Here is a 14,658-nt window from a genome sequence, read left to right as displayed (position 1 = left end):
AATAGCTTAATGGGTAGCTTTCCTAACTGTAATCTCTCTCAGCATGGGTTCAAGTCCCAAGGATGGCATCACCTACTTTGGTTTGAAAGTGAAGGATATAGTTCAAAAGGTGAAGCTATAATTAACACCACCGCCACAAGCATTTCAGGGGAGCAGAATAGCATCAATCTGTAGAATTGCAAAAATCAGACAGTATTGAACTCATTTTACTGAGCATTTTGTTGAGATGAACTTGTGAAATGTCTCCTGCGGTTACATATTGGCCCTCTCTTGATGTAAGTGGCTGGTTGCACAATTGCATAGGTGCACCTGGCATTGCACACATAACTGCTCGCTCCATGATGTAGTGGTTATGAGTGTGCACTATGCACCCTGCAACCTTGGGTTCAAATCCCTACTAAGATCACAGAATGAAATAGCTGTGAATGCTGTCACTTGGCGAACGCTTCACAGGTTATGTCCAATCATGTTAGCTGCATATACTTATTAACCACTTTACCACTAGAGCATTTTGCTGTCTTACGTCTGGGCCACTTTTTGCAATTCGGCGCTGTGCGACTTTAACTGACAATTGCGCGGTCGTGCGACGCCATACCCAAACTAAATTTACGTCCTTTTTTTCCCACAAACAGAGCTTTCTTTTGGTGGTATTTGATCACCTGTGCGATTTTTACTTTTTGCGCTATAAACAAAAAAAGAGAGTAAATTTTGAAAAAATAACAATATTTTTCACATTTTTTATATGAAATTCCCCCCAAAAAATGTAAAAATCAAAATTTTTTTAAATTTTTGGCCAATTTGTTTTCTGCTACCTATGTTTGGTAAAAAAATTCACAATAAGCGTATTTTGATTGGTTTGCGCAAAAGTTATTGCGTTTACTAACAAAGGGAAAGATTTCTGTCATTTTTGGTGTTTTTTTTAATGGCGGCGATCTGCGATTTTTTTTGCGGGACTGCGACATTGCGGCGGACAGATCGGACCCTTGACTGACATTTTTGACACTTTTGGGGGTACCAGTGACATTACTGCAGTAATCAGTGCTATATATATATATATGCACTGTTACTGTAAAAATGACACTGGCAGGGAAGGGGTTAATTTTATTGGAGAGGGAGGGGTTAATGTATGCCTGGTGCTTACTGATGTGGGGGGGGGGGGCGGTGACTGTGTGAGCCAGGGACAGATCGGAGTGTTCAGCTATGCTGAACACTCCGATCTGTCACTCCCTGTCACTTGGGAGATCCGCCCGCTTGTGTTTACACAGGCGGGCGGATCTCCACACTAGATCCCCGACGATCGGGGCAGAGCAGCGGCGATCGCCGCTGCTCCTCCCCTGGCCCGACTCCCGCTGTGACTGAATACAGCGGGAGCAAGCCTCCGGTGGCGCGCGAGCGCCGCCCACAGGGGGAGTGTCTGACGACGTAGGTCAACGTCGTCAGACGATAACGAGCCACTTTGCCCCAGTAGTACTACGGTACTCAGTGGCAAAGTGGTTAATTTTATCACCAGAAAAATGCTACAATCTGTAGATGGAAAAAAAAAAAACACCAGGAGGAACCGAGGAACCACTGCACCAGCGTAGGCTCTAACAATGGGTCCAAGGATTCCATCCCAGTACCTAATGGCAGTCAGGGTGCAATTGTCTAGCCTGTAGAGGTCTGTGCCTCTCTCCATGGATATGCCTCCTCAGACCATCACTGACCCACCACCAAACTGGTCATGCTGAACAATGTTACAGGCAGCATAAATCATAACCTTCTCCATGGCTTTTCCAGACCCCTTTACATCTGTCACATGTGCTCAGGGTGAACCTGCTCTCAACTGTGAAAAGAACAGGACACCAGTGGCAGACCTGCCAATCCTGGCGTTCAATGATAAATGCCAATTGAGTTCCACAATTCTGGGCAGTGAGCACAGGGCCCACTAGAGGACGTTGGGCCCTCAGGCCACCCTCATGAAGTCTGTTTCTGATTGTTTGGTCAGAGACATTCACACCAGTAGCCTGCCTGAGGTCATTTTGTAGGGCTATGGCAGTGCTCATCCTGTTCCTCCTCGCACCCGATGTCCGCCGGCCACTCTTCGATCGGCGGGGGAGAGGGAGAAAGTCAGGCAGCTTGTGTAAACAAGCTGCCTGTCATTCTCCCCTCTGTATGAGAGCTGATCATATGGATCTACTATGTAGATCCGTTGATCACTCTGCATACAGCTGAAGCCACAGCCAATCACAGTAAGAATCACGCCCCTAGGGACACACACAGCCCCTCCCTCTCAAATAAAGTTAACCCCTTCACTACCAGTGTATTTTTACAGTAACAGTGCATATATATAGCACTGATTACTGTAGAAATGTCACTGGTAACCCCAAAAGTGTCAAAAATGTCAGTCAAGGGTCCGATCTGTCCGCCGCAATGTCGCAGTACCGCAAAAAAAAAAAAAAAAACGCAGATCGCCGCCATTACGCGTTAAAAAAAATAAATCTTTCCCTTAGTCAGTAAACGCAATAACTTTTGCGCAAACCAATCAAAATACGCTTTTTGCGATTTTTTTTACCAAACATAGGTAGCATAAAACAAATTGGCCGAAAATGTTAAAAAATTTTGATTTTTAGATTTTTTTGGGGGAATTTCATATAAAAAAAGGGAAAAATATTGCTATTTTTGCAAAATTGACGCTCTTTTTTTGTTTATAGCGCGTGATCAAAAAAAAAAAAAAAATCGCACAGGTGATCAAATACCGCCAAAAGAAAGCTCTGTTTGTGGGAATAAAAAGGACGCCAAATTAGTTTAGGTACAGCGTCGCACAACCGCGCAATTGTCCGTTAAAGTCACGCAGTGCCGAATCGCAAAATACCCCCTGGTCGTTTAGCAGCCAAATCCTCAGGGGCTTAAGTGGTTAACACCAAAGCAGCTGAAACTGATTAACAACCTCCTATGCTACTTAACCACTTGCCGACCGCCGCACGCCGATCTACGACGGCGGTCAGCCCCTCACAGGCAAAGTGACGTAGGGCTACGTCACTAGCTTGTGAGGGTCTAGGGAGCGAGCGCGCGCCGCCGGAGGCGCGCTCCCGCTCCCGCGTGGTCACGGACCCCCCCGCGCGTGTGACCGGCGGACCCGATGTCCGCCGGCCACTCTGCGATCGGCGGGGGAGAGGGAGAAAGTCAGGCAGCTTGTGTAAACAAGCTGCCTGTCATTCTCCCCTCTGTATGAGAGCTGATCACATGGATCTACTATGTAGATCCGTTGATCACTCTGCATACAGCTGAAGCCACAGCCAATCACAGTTAGAATCACGCCCCTAGGGACACACAGCCCCTCCCTCTCAAATAAAGTTAACCCCTTCACTACCAGTGTATTTTTACAGTAACAGTGCATATATATAGCACTGATTACTGTAGAAATGTCACTGGTAACCCCAAAAGTGTCAAAAATGTCAGTCAAGGGTCCGATCTGTCCGCCCCAATGTCACAGTACCGCAAAAAAAATCGCAGATCGCCGCCATTACGCGTTAAAAAAAAAAACAACAAAAATGACAAAAATCTTTCCCTTAGTCAGTAAACGCAATAACTTTTGCGCAAACCAATCAAAATACGCTTTTTGCGATTTTTTTTACCAAACATAGGTAGCATAAAACAAATTGGCCGAAAATGTTAAAAAAATTTTGATTTTTACATTTTTTTTGGGGGAATTTCATATAAAAAAAAGGGAAAAATATTGCTATTTTTGCAAAATTGACGCTCTTTTTTTGTTTATAGCGCGTGATCAAAAATCGCACAGGTGATCAAATACCACCAAAAGAAAGCTCTGTTTGTGGGAAAAAAAGGACGCCAAATTCGTTTAGGTACAGCGTCGCACGACCGCGCAATTGTCCGTTAAAGTCACGCAGTGCCGAATCGCAAAATAGCCCCTGGTCGTTTAGCAGCCAAATCCTCCGGGGCTTAAGTGGTTAACTGACTAGATCAATATCCCAGGAGTTTTATTGACTTTATGCTATACTCTGATTAAAAAGCGTTCCTTTAATTTTTTTGAGCAGTGTATATTATACTGTTAGGTAATTAGCTCATCATCCCTGCTGTGAATAGGGGATGAGTTTCTTGCTGTGATTTTGACGCGTTTCACGGTTTGCAGCCTGTTTCATCATGAAGAAGAAAAATACAGCCAAGCGCGATAACAATAGGAAATACATATTTGTCAATTTACGCATAGTATGCCTGTTTAATGGAGCTATTTCCACCTAATGTGAGATAGATGCTCAACATACCTATCATATATGTACACAAGCAAGCAGGGCCGCTTATAGAAATCATGGGGCCCTGTACAGCCTACCTGACAGGGCCCCCCTCGACCTCACCGCTGACCCCATGCTGTCACAGTGTGGGGGGGTAAAATCGGGGAAACGGGTGGCAGGAGCATGTTACATATTCCACCCTAAAAACAGGTGAAACATGTAACATGTTCCAAATGGTGATCTTATCCTTTAACCACTTGCCTACCGGGCACTTTCACCCCCTTCCTGCCCAGGCCAATTTTCAGCTTTCAGCGCTCTCACACTTTGAATGACAATTGCGCGGTCATGCTACACTGTACCCATATGAAATTTTTATCATTTTTTTCCACACAAATAGAGCTTTCTTTTGGTGGTATTCAATCATCTCTGGATTTTTTATTTTTTACAAAAAAAAAGAAAAAAAGACAGAAAATTTTGAAAAAAAAAAAAAGTTTCTTATTTTCTGCGAGTAAATTTTGAAAATAAATACATTTTTCTCCTTCACTGATGTGCGCTGATGAGGTGGCACTGATAGGCTGCACTGATGGGCACTGATAGGCTGCACTGATGGGCACTGATGAGGTGGCACTGATAGGCTGCACTTATGGGCACTGATGAGGTGGCACTTATCGGCACTGATGAGGTGGCACTGATAGGCTGCACTGATGGGCACTGATGAGGTGGCACTTATGGGCACTGATGAGGTGGCACTGATGAGGAGGTACTAATATGCCGCACGGATGTGCACTGACGAGGAGGTACTAATATGCCGCACTGATGTGCACTGATGAGGAGGTACTAATATGCCGCACTGATGAGCACTGATAGGTGGCACTGATAGGCGGCATTGAGGAGCGCTGATAGGCGGCACTGGTGAGCACTGATAGGTGGCACTTCTGGGCACTGATAGGTGGCACTGCGGGGCAATGAGAGGCGGCACTGATGGGCACTGAGAGGCAGCACTGCTGGACACTGATGAGTGGCACTGGCGGACACTGATGGGTGGCACTGATGAGCACTGATGGGCAGCACTGATGAGCACTGATGGGCAGCACCAACAGTGCCCACACTCAGTGCCCATAGTGCTGCTAGTCAGTGCCCATCAGTGCCTAGATGAGCAGGCACTGATGGGCACTGACTGGCAGCACTATGGGCACTGATTGTGGGAACTGATGGGGGGCACTGATGGTGGGCACTTGCGTTATTTTATTTACCTTTTTTGTAATCAGGGCACTGGTGATCGGTGCCCTGATTACATTCCTCTGTGTCCCCTAAGCGCTGATCGGCTCTCCTCTTCCTCACACTGCAGTCTCTGTGTGAGGAAGGAGCGCTGGTGATGAGAGATGAGAGATATGTTTACATATGAGATCATCTTTCATTGCACGGTCCGATCACGTGGTAAATGGCCGCTGTGATTGGCCATTCACCACGATCTGTGATTGGCTGTGTCCGAGGGACACGGCCGACACAGATTTTCCCCGATGCGCGCTCGCGGGAGCGCCCGGGGAGCCTGTTACTGGGAGGCCGTATAAAGACGTCCTCCCGGAAATTAGAGCCCGCGCTCTAGCCGTCTTTCGGCTATAGCGCGGGCGGGAAGTAGTTAATAACCATTACTATTCTAGAATGACACAGATTATAAAGCAGCAGAGCCTTCTGTCTTATCTTAGAACTTTTATCACAACCGGTAATTAGATGGGAGGAGCTCAGCTGTGATCGGACCCCAGTCTGCACCCCCCATAGCTTTCCTGCCTGGAATCTGTCCCAGCGCCCCCACCAATCATAACTGGAGCTGAATGGGACAGATGTCAGTGTTTGGATGCCCGTTCAGAGAGTGCCCACATATACCACAGACTTGTGTCCACTTACATCAGGATAACTCTGATCGGTCACATTTAGGACGCTGGCCTTTTCACATTTTTTTTGGACCTGAATTGGCACGGGGGGTAAGTGGGGGTAAACAGGCACAAGCCCATTTACATGGGGACTCGCTAGACCTACATGGAGCTTTCAATCAGGTCCCCAGAAAAAAACTAACAGGCAAACCTAATTGGAAAGCTGGGGTGAAAGGTTCTTAAAAGGGGAGTGGTCTGAGGGGTGGCAAAAATGCAGCTCAGCTGTGTGTTTTTACTATCCCCCACCGTTAACACAAGTGTAAAGTAGCATCTAACTGTGTGCTAATGATGATGATGATGATGATGATTATGTTGCTCACAGCACAGCGGGTTCTCTATGGATCTGCTGTGTGTTGCAGACTATAACACAGCACAGCCATAACACAGTCAGCACCCAACAGATCTGTGACACTGAGAGACATAGAGAGCCGCCTGCTGTGCTGTGACAATGCAACAGAATGCTAATGATTATCATCAGGGCTTTTTTTCTCAGAGAATAGGTGCAGGAACTCCCCCTTTCCAAATGACACTTGTCTCCGCCCCCTACCTTCCTCCTTTCCTTTCCTTGATTCCACCCCTTTCCCACCTCCCAGTACCGCCCCTTTTAGAGAATACAGAACCAAGTATTATTTTGTGATACTAGGTAATTTGTATAGAATGTGTTAATAATACCAAGAATAGCAGTATAATAGATCCCCTGCAGCCAAAAACCACAGACCCCCTCAGCAACAGTAGATCCCACTAGCAACAATAGACCACCCACAGAAAAATACCCCCCAGAAACAATAGACCCCCAGCAGCAACAACAGATCTCCATGTAGACCGCATCAATAGACCCTCCAGCAGCCTGACACAATAAACTGTTCCCTCAACAGAAAATCCCTCCCAGCAACAATTGACCCCCCCCCCCCAGCAACATAAGACCAAACCCAGCTACAATAGATCTGCCACAAGCAACAATAGACCTCCCCCCAATAAAAATAGATCCCTTTCAGAAATAATAGGTCCCCCAGCAGCAACAGTAGACCCCCCAGCAACAATAACCCCCAGCAAAAATATATCCCCTCCAGCAACAATAGATCCTCCAGCATCAACAGACACTGTAGCAAACCCAGCACCCCTTTCTATTACATACATTCAGTGCTGGAGAAAAAAGTCCCTCCTCTGCTCTCACCTCCTGGGCCCTTTGTTGACCTAAGGGGGCCCAGGAAATCACTATAATCCCTAAAATTAAGTGGGTGTGGGGCTGTGGGTTATAAAGTCCTATTTATTTTTTTAGCTAGAAATTAACTGTAAATCTACCCGGGGCCCCCTGTGGAGTTTTTGAGGCCCGGGCCCGGTACAACAGGGCTGGCTGTACTGCCTTATCAGCGGCCCTGCAAGCAAGTATACCACTCTTATGACCGGTTGATCCACAGCAGATAGGTCAGTTTATTAGGCATAAAGATACATCTTAATATCACCACAAGCCACGAATCAAGCCACTGTGGATAATGCAAAATGCCTATGATATGAGAAAAGCAAAATATAATAGTCAGGAATAAGAAATCAACTTGATAAGGGCAAGAAGAACGGAGGGGTCTTGGGAAAGAAATTGTCTGCACACCTCTGACAGTCCAATAGATTTATTGAAACATGCAAAAAACTGCCACCAGGACAAGGACACAGACCATGGAAATGTTAACGCGTTTCACATGCCCGTCCTTTCAAATTGAGACATCTAACAGTGGAGGAGCTTAGATTGTTTTTGGGCCTTACAATCAACATGGGGCTTACAAAAAAGAACTAATTACATGCTTATTAGTCTACCAACCCCATCCACCACATGCCAAATTTTTCAGCTGAAATGTCCAGGTCCCGCTATGACATGACAATGCGCTTCCTGAATTTTAGCGATATCTCACAGTGCCATCCCTGAAATCCTTACAACTTTGAAAAATTATATAAAATTTGCCCTCTAATTGATTTTTTTTGCCAAACGTTATGTCTCTGACCAGAACATCTCTGTGGATGAATCCCTGGTCCATTTCACAGGCCTGCTGGGATTTAAGCAGTACATTCCCAGTAAGAAGGCAAGGTACGGATTGAAGCTCAACAAGCTCTGTGAAAGCATCACTGGATATGGGTATGCCTTCAGCATGTATGAAGGCAGAGACTCCCAGCTCCAGCACCCTGAGTGCCCAACGTACATGGGAATAAGCGGAAAAAGTGTCTGGGAATTGTCTGGGAATTCCTACTGTTGCAAAAGGAGTATCACATTCACATGAACAATTATTATACAAGTTTTCCGCCACCTGTAAGTAAGAAAACTTTGGCCTGTGGTAAAGCAAGAAAAAACAGGAAGGGCTTCCCACAGCGTCTAGTCACCACAAAACTATGAAGGGGGGAATCCGCAAGCCTGAGGAACCAGAAAGTGTTGGCTGTAAAGTGGAGGGATAGGAAAGATGTGTACATCATGTCCACTATCCATTATGACACCTCAATGGAACTTCACAGAAGATGCGGTCCCATTCAAAAGCCTGGGTGTATCCACTAGTATATTTAGTACACGAGTACACAAGTTCATGGGGGGGGGGTCGATTTAAATGACCAAATGCTGCAGCCCTATCTATCAACACGAAAGTCCCTCTTCTGGTATAAAAAAGTCGCAATTTACTTTTTCCATCTGTCCATTTACAACACATACGTTACCTATCAAAAATCAACGGAAATACCCAACACCTTCCTCAATTGTCACTGCCCTAATCTACCAGCAAGGATCCCCCCAGAAAGCATTCGGTCCGATTGTGTCAGCAGACTGCATTAGCGCCATTTCCCTGACAATATTCCACCATCAGAAACCCAGAAGAAGACGCCAAAAAAAAAAATAATGTTGGGTGTGCAGCAAAAGAAGAGTTAGGAAGGACACCAGTTTTCATTGTCCCCAATGTCCCTCCCAATCTGGTCTATGCATCAGAGAATGATTCAGACGCTAACACACTTCCTTAAACTTATAGCCCATATTTCTAACAGACTGCCATTTCCCTGTTTTAAATTTCTTTGCTGATTATTTCCCTGCTGCCTCAACCAACCATTTCACTGCCTTCCATGTGAACTGGCCCTGGCCTGTTTATCGACAATGCCTTAGCCTGCTCTATTTCTACCTTTTACCTGCACTGACCTTGGCCTGTTATTTCGACCAGTGGCGGCCCATCCATTGGTGGCGCAGGGGCGCCGCCCCCCCCCTATCCAGACACCTAATCTACATGCAGGGTGCCGGACGCATTGATTCCAATGGGGTTTTTTTTTTTTTTAGCACCTGATTAGTGCAAGAAGCTCTAATAGGCTTAAAAAAAGGGTGGGCTCGGGGCGCAGAGCAGTGTGCCCTTAGCCCACCCAGTTGTGTGACAATAGCGAATGAATATTTGCTATTGCCACACTGATTCTCCTCCCTGCCAATCAGGAAGCGGGTCCTGAGACCTGTTTCCCGATTGGCCGAAAGGAGAAGGCATGCTGTTGCCCAAGAAGGGGGGAGGAGACGACCGCCGAGAAGGGACATGAAGGGGCTTGAGGGGGAAGCCACCGCCTGTCATTCCTTGGGAACAAGGTAAGTAAACTGACTGACTGACGGGCGGGCTGGCGAGAGATGTGGTGGTGCAGACTGGAGTGATATGGGGGGGCAGGTCCATCTGCCGCCCCCCCTGACTGATGGAGCACCAGCCGCCACTGTAATTGGCCATGTTTTTTGCCTGCCACTTGGACTGAACTTTCGCCCTGCTACTGCAATAGTAGGATTAGAAATAACACAGGAGTCTCATATGTGAGGGCTTCAGATGAGTGTTCTGAGTTGAGAAAAACTGTTTTTGGTTTTCTCTGGGTTTTGTAATTCCCAGAACAGGGTCTGGAGTCTGGAGGCTTCAAAGTGATTTGGGTGGGAGAAGCCTCTACCCCTGTCCCCATTCTTTCCTGACTGAGGCCCTAAGCTTGATGGTCCTGCCTGCTGCCTGGTCCAATATTTTGGCTGTGCTGACAATATCTCTGCCTGCACAGATCCAGGATTTTTTATGGACCATGTGCCTGTTGCCTTGACCATTACTTGAGATGTACTGACCATATCTCTGCCTGCAGCCTGTACTAACTATGGACAGTATTCCTGCCTGCTGCCTGGATAATCCTTTCACTGTCTCTGTCCATGTCCCTGCCTGCTGCCTGGACCAATGCTCTCTTCTGTGGACCACTGCACTGCTAAAACCACAGTTAATCTTTTGTTTATCCTTTGCTTAGCAGAATGTGTTTTGGTGTGTAATTGGTATGTACATGCTATGTGCTAGAAATATGAAGGACCTTTAACAATGTGATAGGTTGTCAGGAACTTATGTGTATAATTTATGTCTCTAGAACACCTGATGGTGCTCCTTGGATGTTGGGCCTCTAGTGGCTAGGCTGTGAAAAAGTCTCACACTTGTGGAACGGCCATACACAGGATGAGTAACAGACTGTATTTTGGGGTGTAATTTTTGCTATGTACATGCTATGTGTTAAAAATATCTTATGAATTGACAACTTTGTGTAAAAAAAGATAATACATTTTAATTTTCTTTCAACATTTTCCAAAAACGTGTGGAAAAAAAATGACATGTTCAAAAGATTTATAATGCTTTATAGAATATATGTTGGGGTGTTTGTTTTCAAAAATGGGATCATTTTGTGGGCGTTACCATTGCCCTGGTGCTCCAGGGCCTTCAAAGGTGTGATAGGTAGTCAGGAAATAATGTGTGTAATTTATGCTCCTAGAACTCCTTAGAGGTGCTACTTGGATGTTGAGCCTCTCTATGTGGCTGGGCTGCTGTGGCGTATCATCCATGTGTGCAGGGTGTTCAGTGCACACTGGCCCCCGAGAAGGGGGGGCCCACTGTGACCCACCCTGCACCCATGGATGATCTCCTGGTTGACAGTCAGGAATGATCGGTGCGACAGTTGCTAGCATCGATCTCCCTGCATACCTTTTCACCTGACAGCAGCTTCTCCTTCTCTACCTCCTGCGGCTGTCAGCCGAAAAGTCATGCAGGGAGATCTGTGCTAGAAACTGTCCCCACCAACGCACTGATCATCCCTGACTGTTCCCCTTGTACTCCTCTATCAGACTTCCGTGTTCTCCTCCAGCCCCTGTGCCCTCCTCCTTCTCTGGCCCCCGTGTCCTCCTTCTCCCACCCCCTCCATGTTCTCCTCTTCCTCTGGCCCCTTTCTGTGTCCTCCTCCTCCGCACCCTCATCCCCCCCCCCCAGCCGGCTTCCCTCCCCTCCCGCCAGCTCCTATGGGGGATGTCAGGATGGAGATTGGAGGAAAGGGCCGGTAAATATGTCAATGACCAGCCCTTTCCTTTTCTGAATTGGACATAGTGAGCGATGGCTACAGATCGCTCTTGTGTCCTCTGATAACTGAGCAGAGTAAACTGTGTTTACTATGCCTCAGTTTATGAATGAACAGGAGCCTCAGGGACTGGGGAATCTGTGTCCTCAGTTCCTTTTCCTGTCTCAAAGGGGAGATGTCAGGGGTCTGTTTAGACCCCTGATATCTCACCAAAGCCTACTAACAGGGCTGATAATAAAGAAAAAAAATCAATAGATATAAAAAAAAATTGAAAAGCATAGTAAAAAAATGATAAAAAATAAAGTTGTAAAAAATAAAAAATAAAATAAAAAACTACTGACACTATCCCCCCCGCCCACCATTCCAACATTGTCAACTGCCAAAACCTCCTACCCCACAAAAAGCATTGTGAAAAAAAAGAAAAACAAATTAAATTGTAAAAAAGAAATACATAAAAATAAAAAACTACTGACTCCATTAACTGCTTTACTGACACTGTCCACTGCCCTACTGGCACTATCCACTGCCCCATAACCCCCCCCCCCGCCCCTCACCCCCTTTCCCAGAAGCACTGTGAAAAAGAAATACTTCAGAAATTATATAAAAATTTAAATAAAAATAATATGTGAAAAATAGTAGATATTAAAATAATTAAAACAAAAAAACACTGACACCATCCGCTGCCCTACTGACACTGTCCACCCCCCCCCCCCCCAAATCATTGTGAAAAAAAAATTAAAAAATACATTCTAAAAAATAAAACTGTAACAAATAATAAAAATAGAAAACATTGACACTGTCCATTTTTCTACTTACACCATTCACTGCCCTACTGACACCTTCCACTGGCTCCCAAAAAGCATTTTGAAAAAAATGAAAAAGAAAGAATGCAAAAAAATTAAATTGTAAAAAAAAAGAAGTACTGATACCATCCACTGCTCTACTGACACCATCCTGCACATACTACCCACTGTTGTACACGCCTCACTCCTCACCTGCACATTCTACCCACCTCCATACACTCTGCACTCTTTACCTGCACATACTACCCACCTCCCCACTCCGCACTCCTCTCCTACACATATTACCCACTTCCACACTCTGCACTCCTCACCTGCTTATACTACCCACTTCCATACACTCCGCCATGCCTCTCCTGCACATACTACCCACCTCCATACACTCCTCTCCTGCACATATTATCCACCTGCACACTCTGCACTCCTCCCTTGCACATACTGTACTACCCACCTCCATACACTCCACACTCCTCTCCTGCACATACTTCCCACCTCCACACTCCGAACTACTCTCCTGTATATACTACCCACTTCCATACTGTCTGCACTCCTCTTCTGCACATACTACTCACCTCCATACACTCTGCACTCCTCTCCTGTACATGCATGTCAGACTCTGTTAAACCACACCCCTTTAAGCCCCGCCCAATATTTAGCGCAATTTAAGCCATGGCCACATGTTGCCATGGCACGCGTACTACGCAGCTTTTGTTTGCCTAGAGACCGCTTTTTAACTTGCTCACGGGCCCACTGATTTCACATACGCCCCTGCCTGGGCGTATAAAAGTCTCACACATATGGTATCGCTATACTCAGGAGGAGTAGCAAAAGGTATTTTGGGGTGTCATCTTTGCTATGTACATGCTTTGTGTTAGAAATATCATATGAAGTGACAACTTTCTGTAAAAAAATATGTTTTCATTTTCTTTCCACATTTTCCAAAAGCTTGTGGAAAAAAATGATATGTTCAAAAGACTCACAATGCCTCATAGAAAATATGTTGGGGTGTTTGCTTTCCAAAATGGGGTCATTTTGTGGGAGCTTCTATTGTCCTGGTGCTCCAGGGTCTTTAAAAATGTAATAGGTAGTCAGATAATTAGATGTGTAATTTATGACCCTAGAATGCCTGGAGTTGCTACTTGGATGTTGGGCCTCTCTATGTGGCCAGACCGTGAAATAGTCTCACACATGTGGTATTGCCATACTTAGGAGGAGTTGCAAAATGTGTTTTGGGGTGTAATTCCAAGTATCCCTATGCTGTGTGTAAGAAATAACTTGCTAATATGACAATTTTTTGTAAAAAAAATTCCCCTAGAATTGTGGAAAAAAAACCTACAATTTAAAAAAACTCACCATGCCTCTTACTGAATACCTTGGACTGTCTACTTTCCAAAAAAGGGGGTCATCTGGGGGGTATTTGTACTGCCCTGACATTTCAGGGCCTCAAGAAATGAGATAGGCCATCGCTACATCAGGTGTGATTAGGTGTGATCATTTCTCAATGAGTGGTACCATAGCTTGTAGACTCTATATCTTTCATGCAGACTAAATATTATCCACTAATTTTTCATTATTTTTTACCAAACATATATAGCAGTATAGATTTTGGTCCATATGAATTAAAATTTTATAATAGAAACAAAAAAAGTGTTTTTTTTTTTCTTCCAAATTTTCACTCTTTTTTTGCTTATATCACAAAAATTCTAAAACCCAGTGGTGATCAAATACCACCAAAAGAAAACTATTTGGGTGAAAAAAAATTATAAAAAGTTGTTTGGGTACAGGGTATAGCATGTCTAAGCAATTGTGACAGTACTAAAAGCTGAAAATTGGTCTGGGCAGGAAGGGGGTGAAAGTGCCCTGTATTGAAGTAGTTAAAATGATTAAAATCTTTAAAACTATTATTATTAGACTTTTGTTATAAAAGTTTGGAAAAAAATTAGGATACTAATAAAATGTTAACAATAATCAGTGCCAACACTTTACAATTTATGGATATACTTACCATCACAATTTGTAACTATTATGGTTTCTACATTTTTGGCAATTTCGATACCCACTCTTGACCTACAAGAAATAGTTTATTTTAAGTTGCTTTTAAATGCGTAGTCAGCAAACTATCTAAAAAAATTGTGTTTAGCTTTTGGAACAGCCTTTCCAATCATTTTACTTCAGAGAAACCCCTAAAATAGTTTTCAGGTCTTAGGTAACTCTTACTAAAACTAGTTTGTCAGAGGTCAATCAGAAAAATGCCCCTTACACTGGTGGTCAGTAGAAAGAATTCAACCCTTACAGTGGTGGTCAGCTGCCTTTGTCAAGTGGCGTTGGCTCTGGAATTATGCCGTCACC

General features: G+C 44.9%; 1 protein-coding gene across 1 annotated transcript in view; it reads right to left on the bottom strand.

Moving 5' to 3' along the window:
• Positions 1-14,658, bottom strand: part of LOC309558583 (uncharacterized protein) — a 533,559-nt gene that overhangs the window by 38,538 nt on the left and 480,363 nt on the right. The window contains exon 10 of the mRNA XM_082261660.1: positions 14,315-14,376. Within this exon, the coding sequence (XP_082117786.1) occupies positions 14,315-14,376 (62 nt within the window). The remainder of the gene's footprint in view (positions 1-14,314; positions 14,377-14,658) is intronic.

The sequence above is a fragment of the Pelophylax lessonae genome, assembly GCF_965119305.1.
Source record: "Pelophylax lessonae genome assembly, chromosome: 6".
NCBI classification, from domain to species: domain Eukaryota; kingdom Metazoa; phylum Chordata; class Amphibia; order Anura; family Ranidae; genus Pelophylax; species Pelophylax lessonae.
The sequence above is the reverse complement of the archived record's forward strand: the minus strand, read 5'-3'. Positions and strand labels throughout refer to the sequence as shown.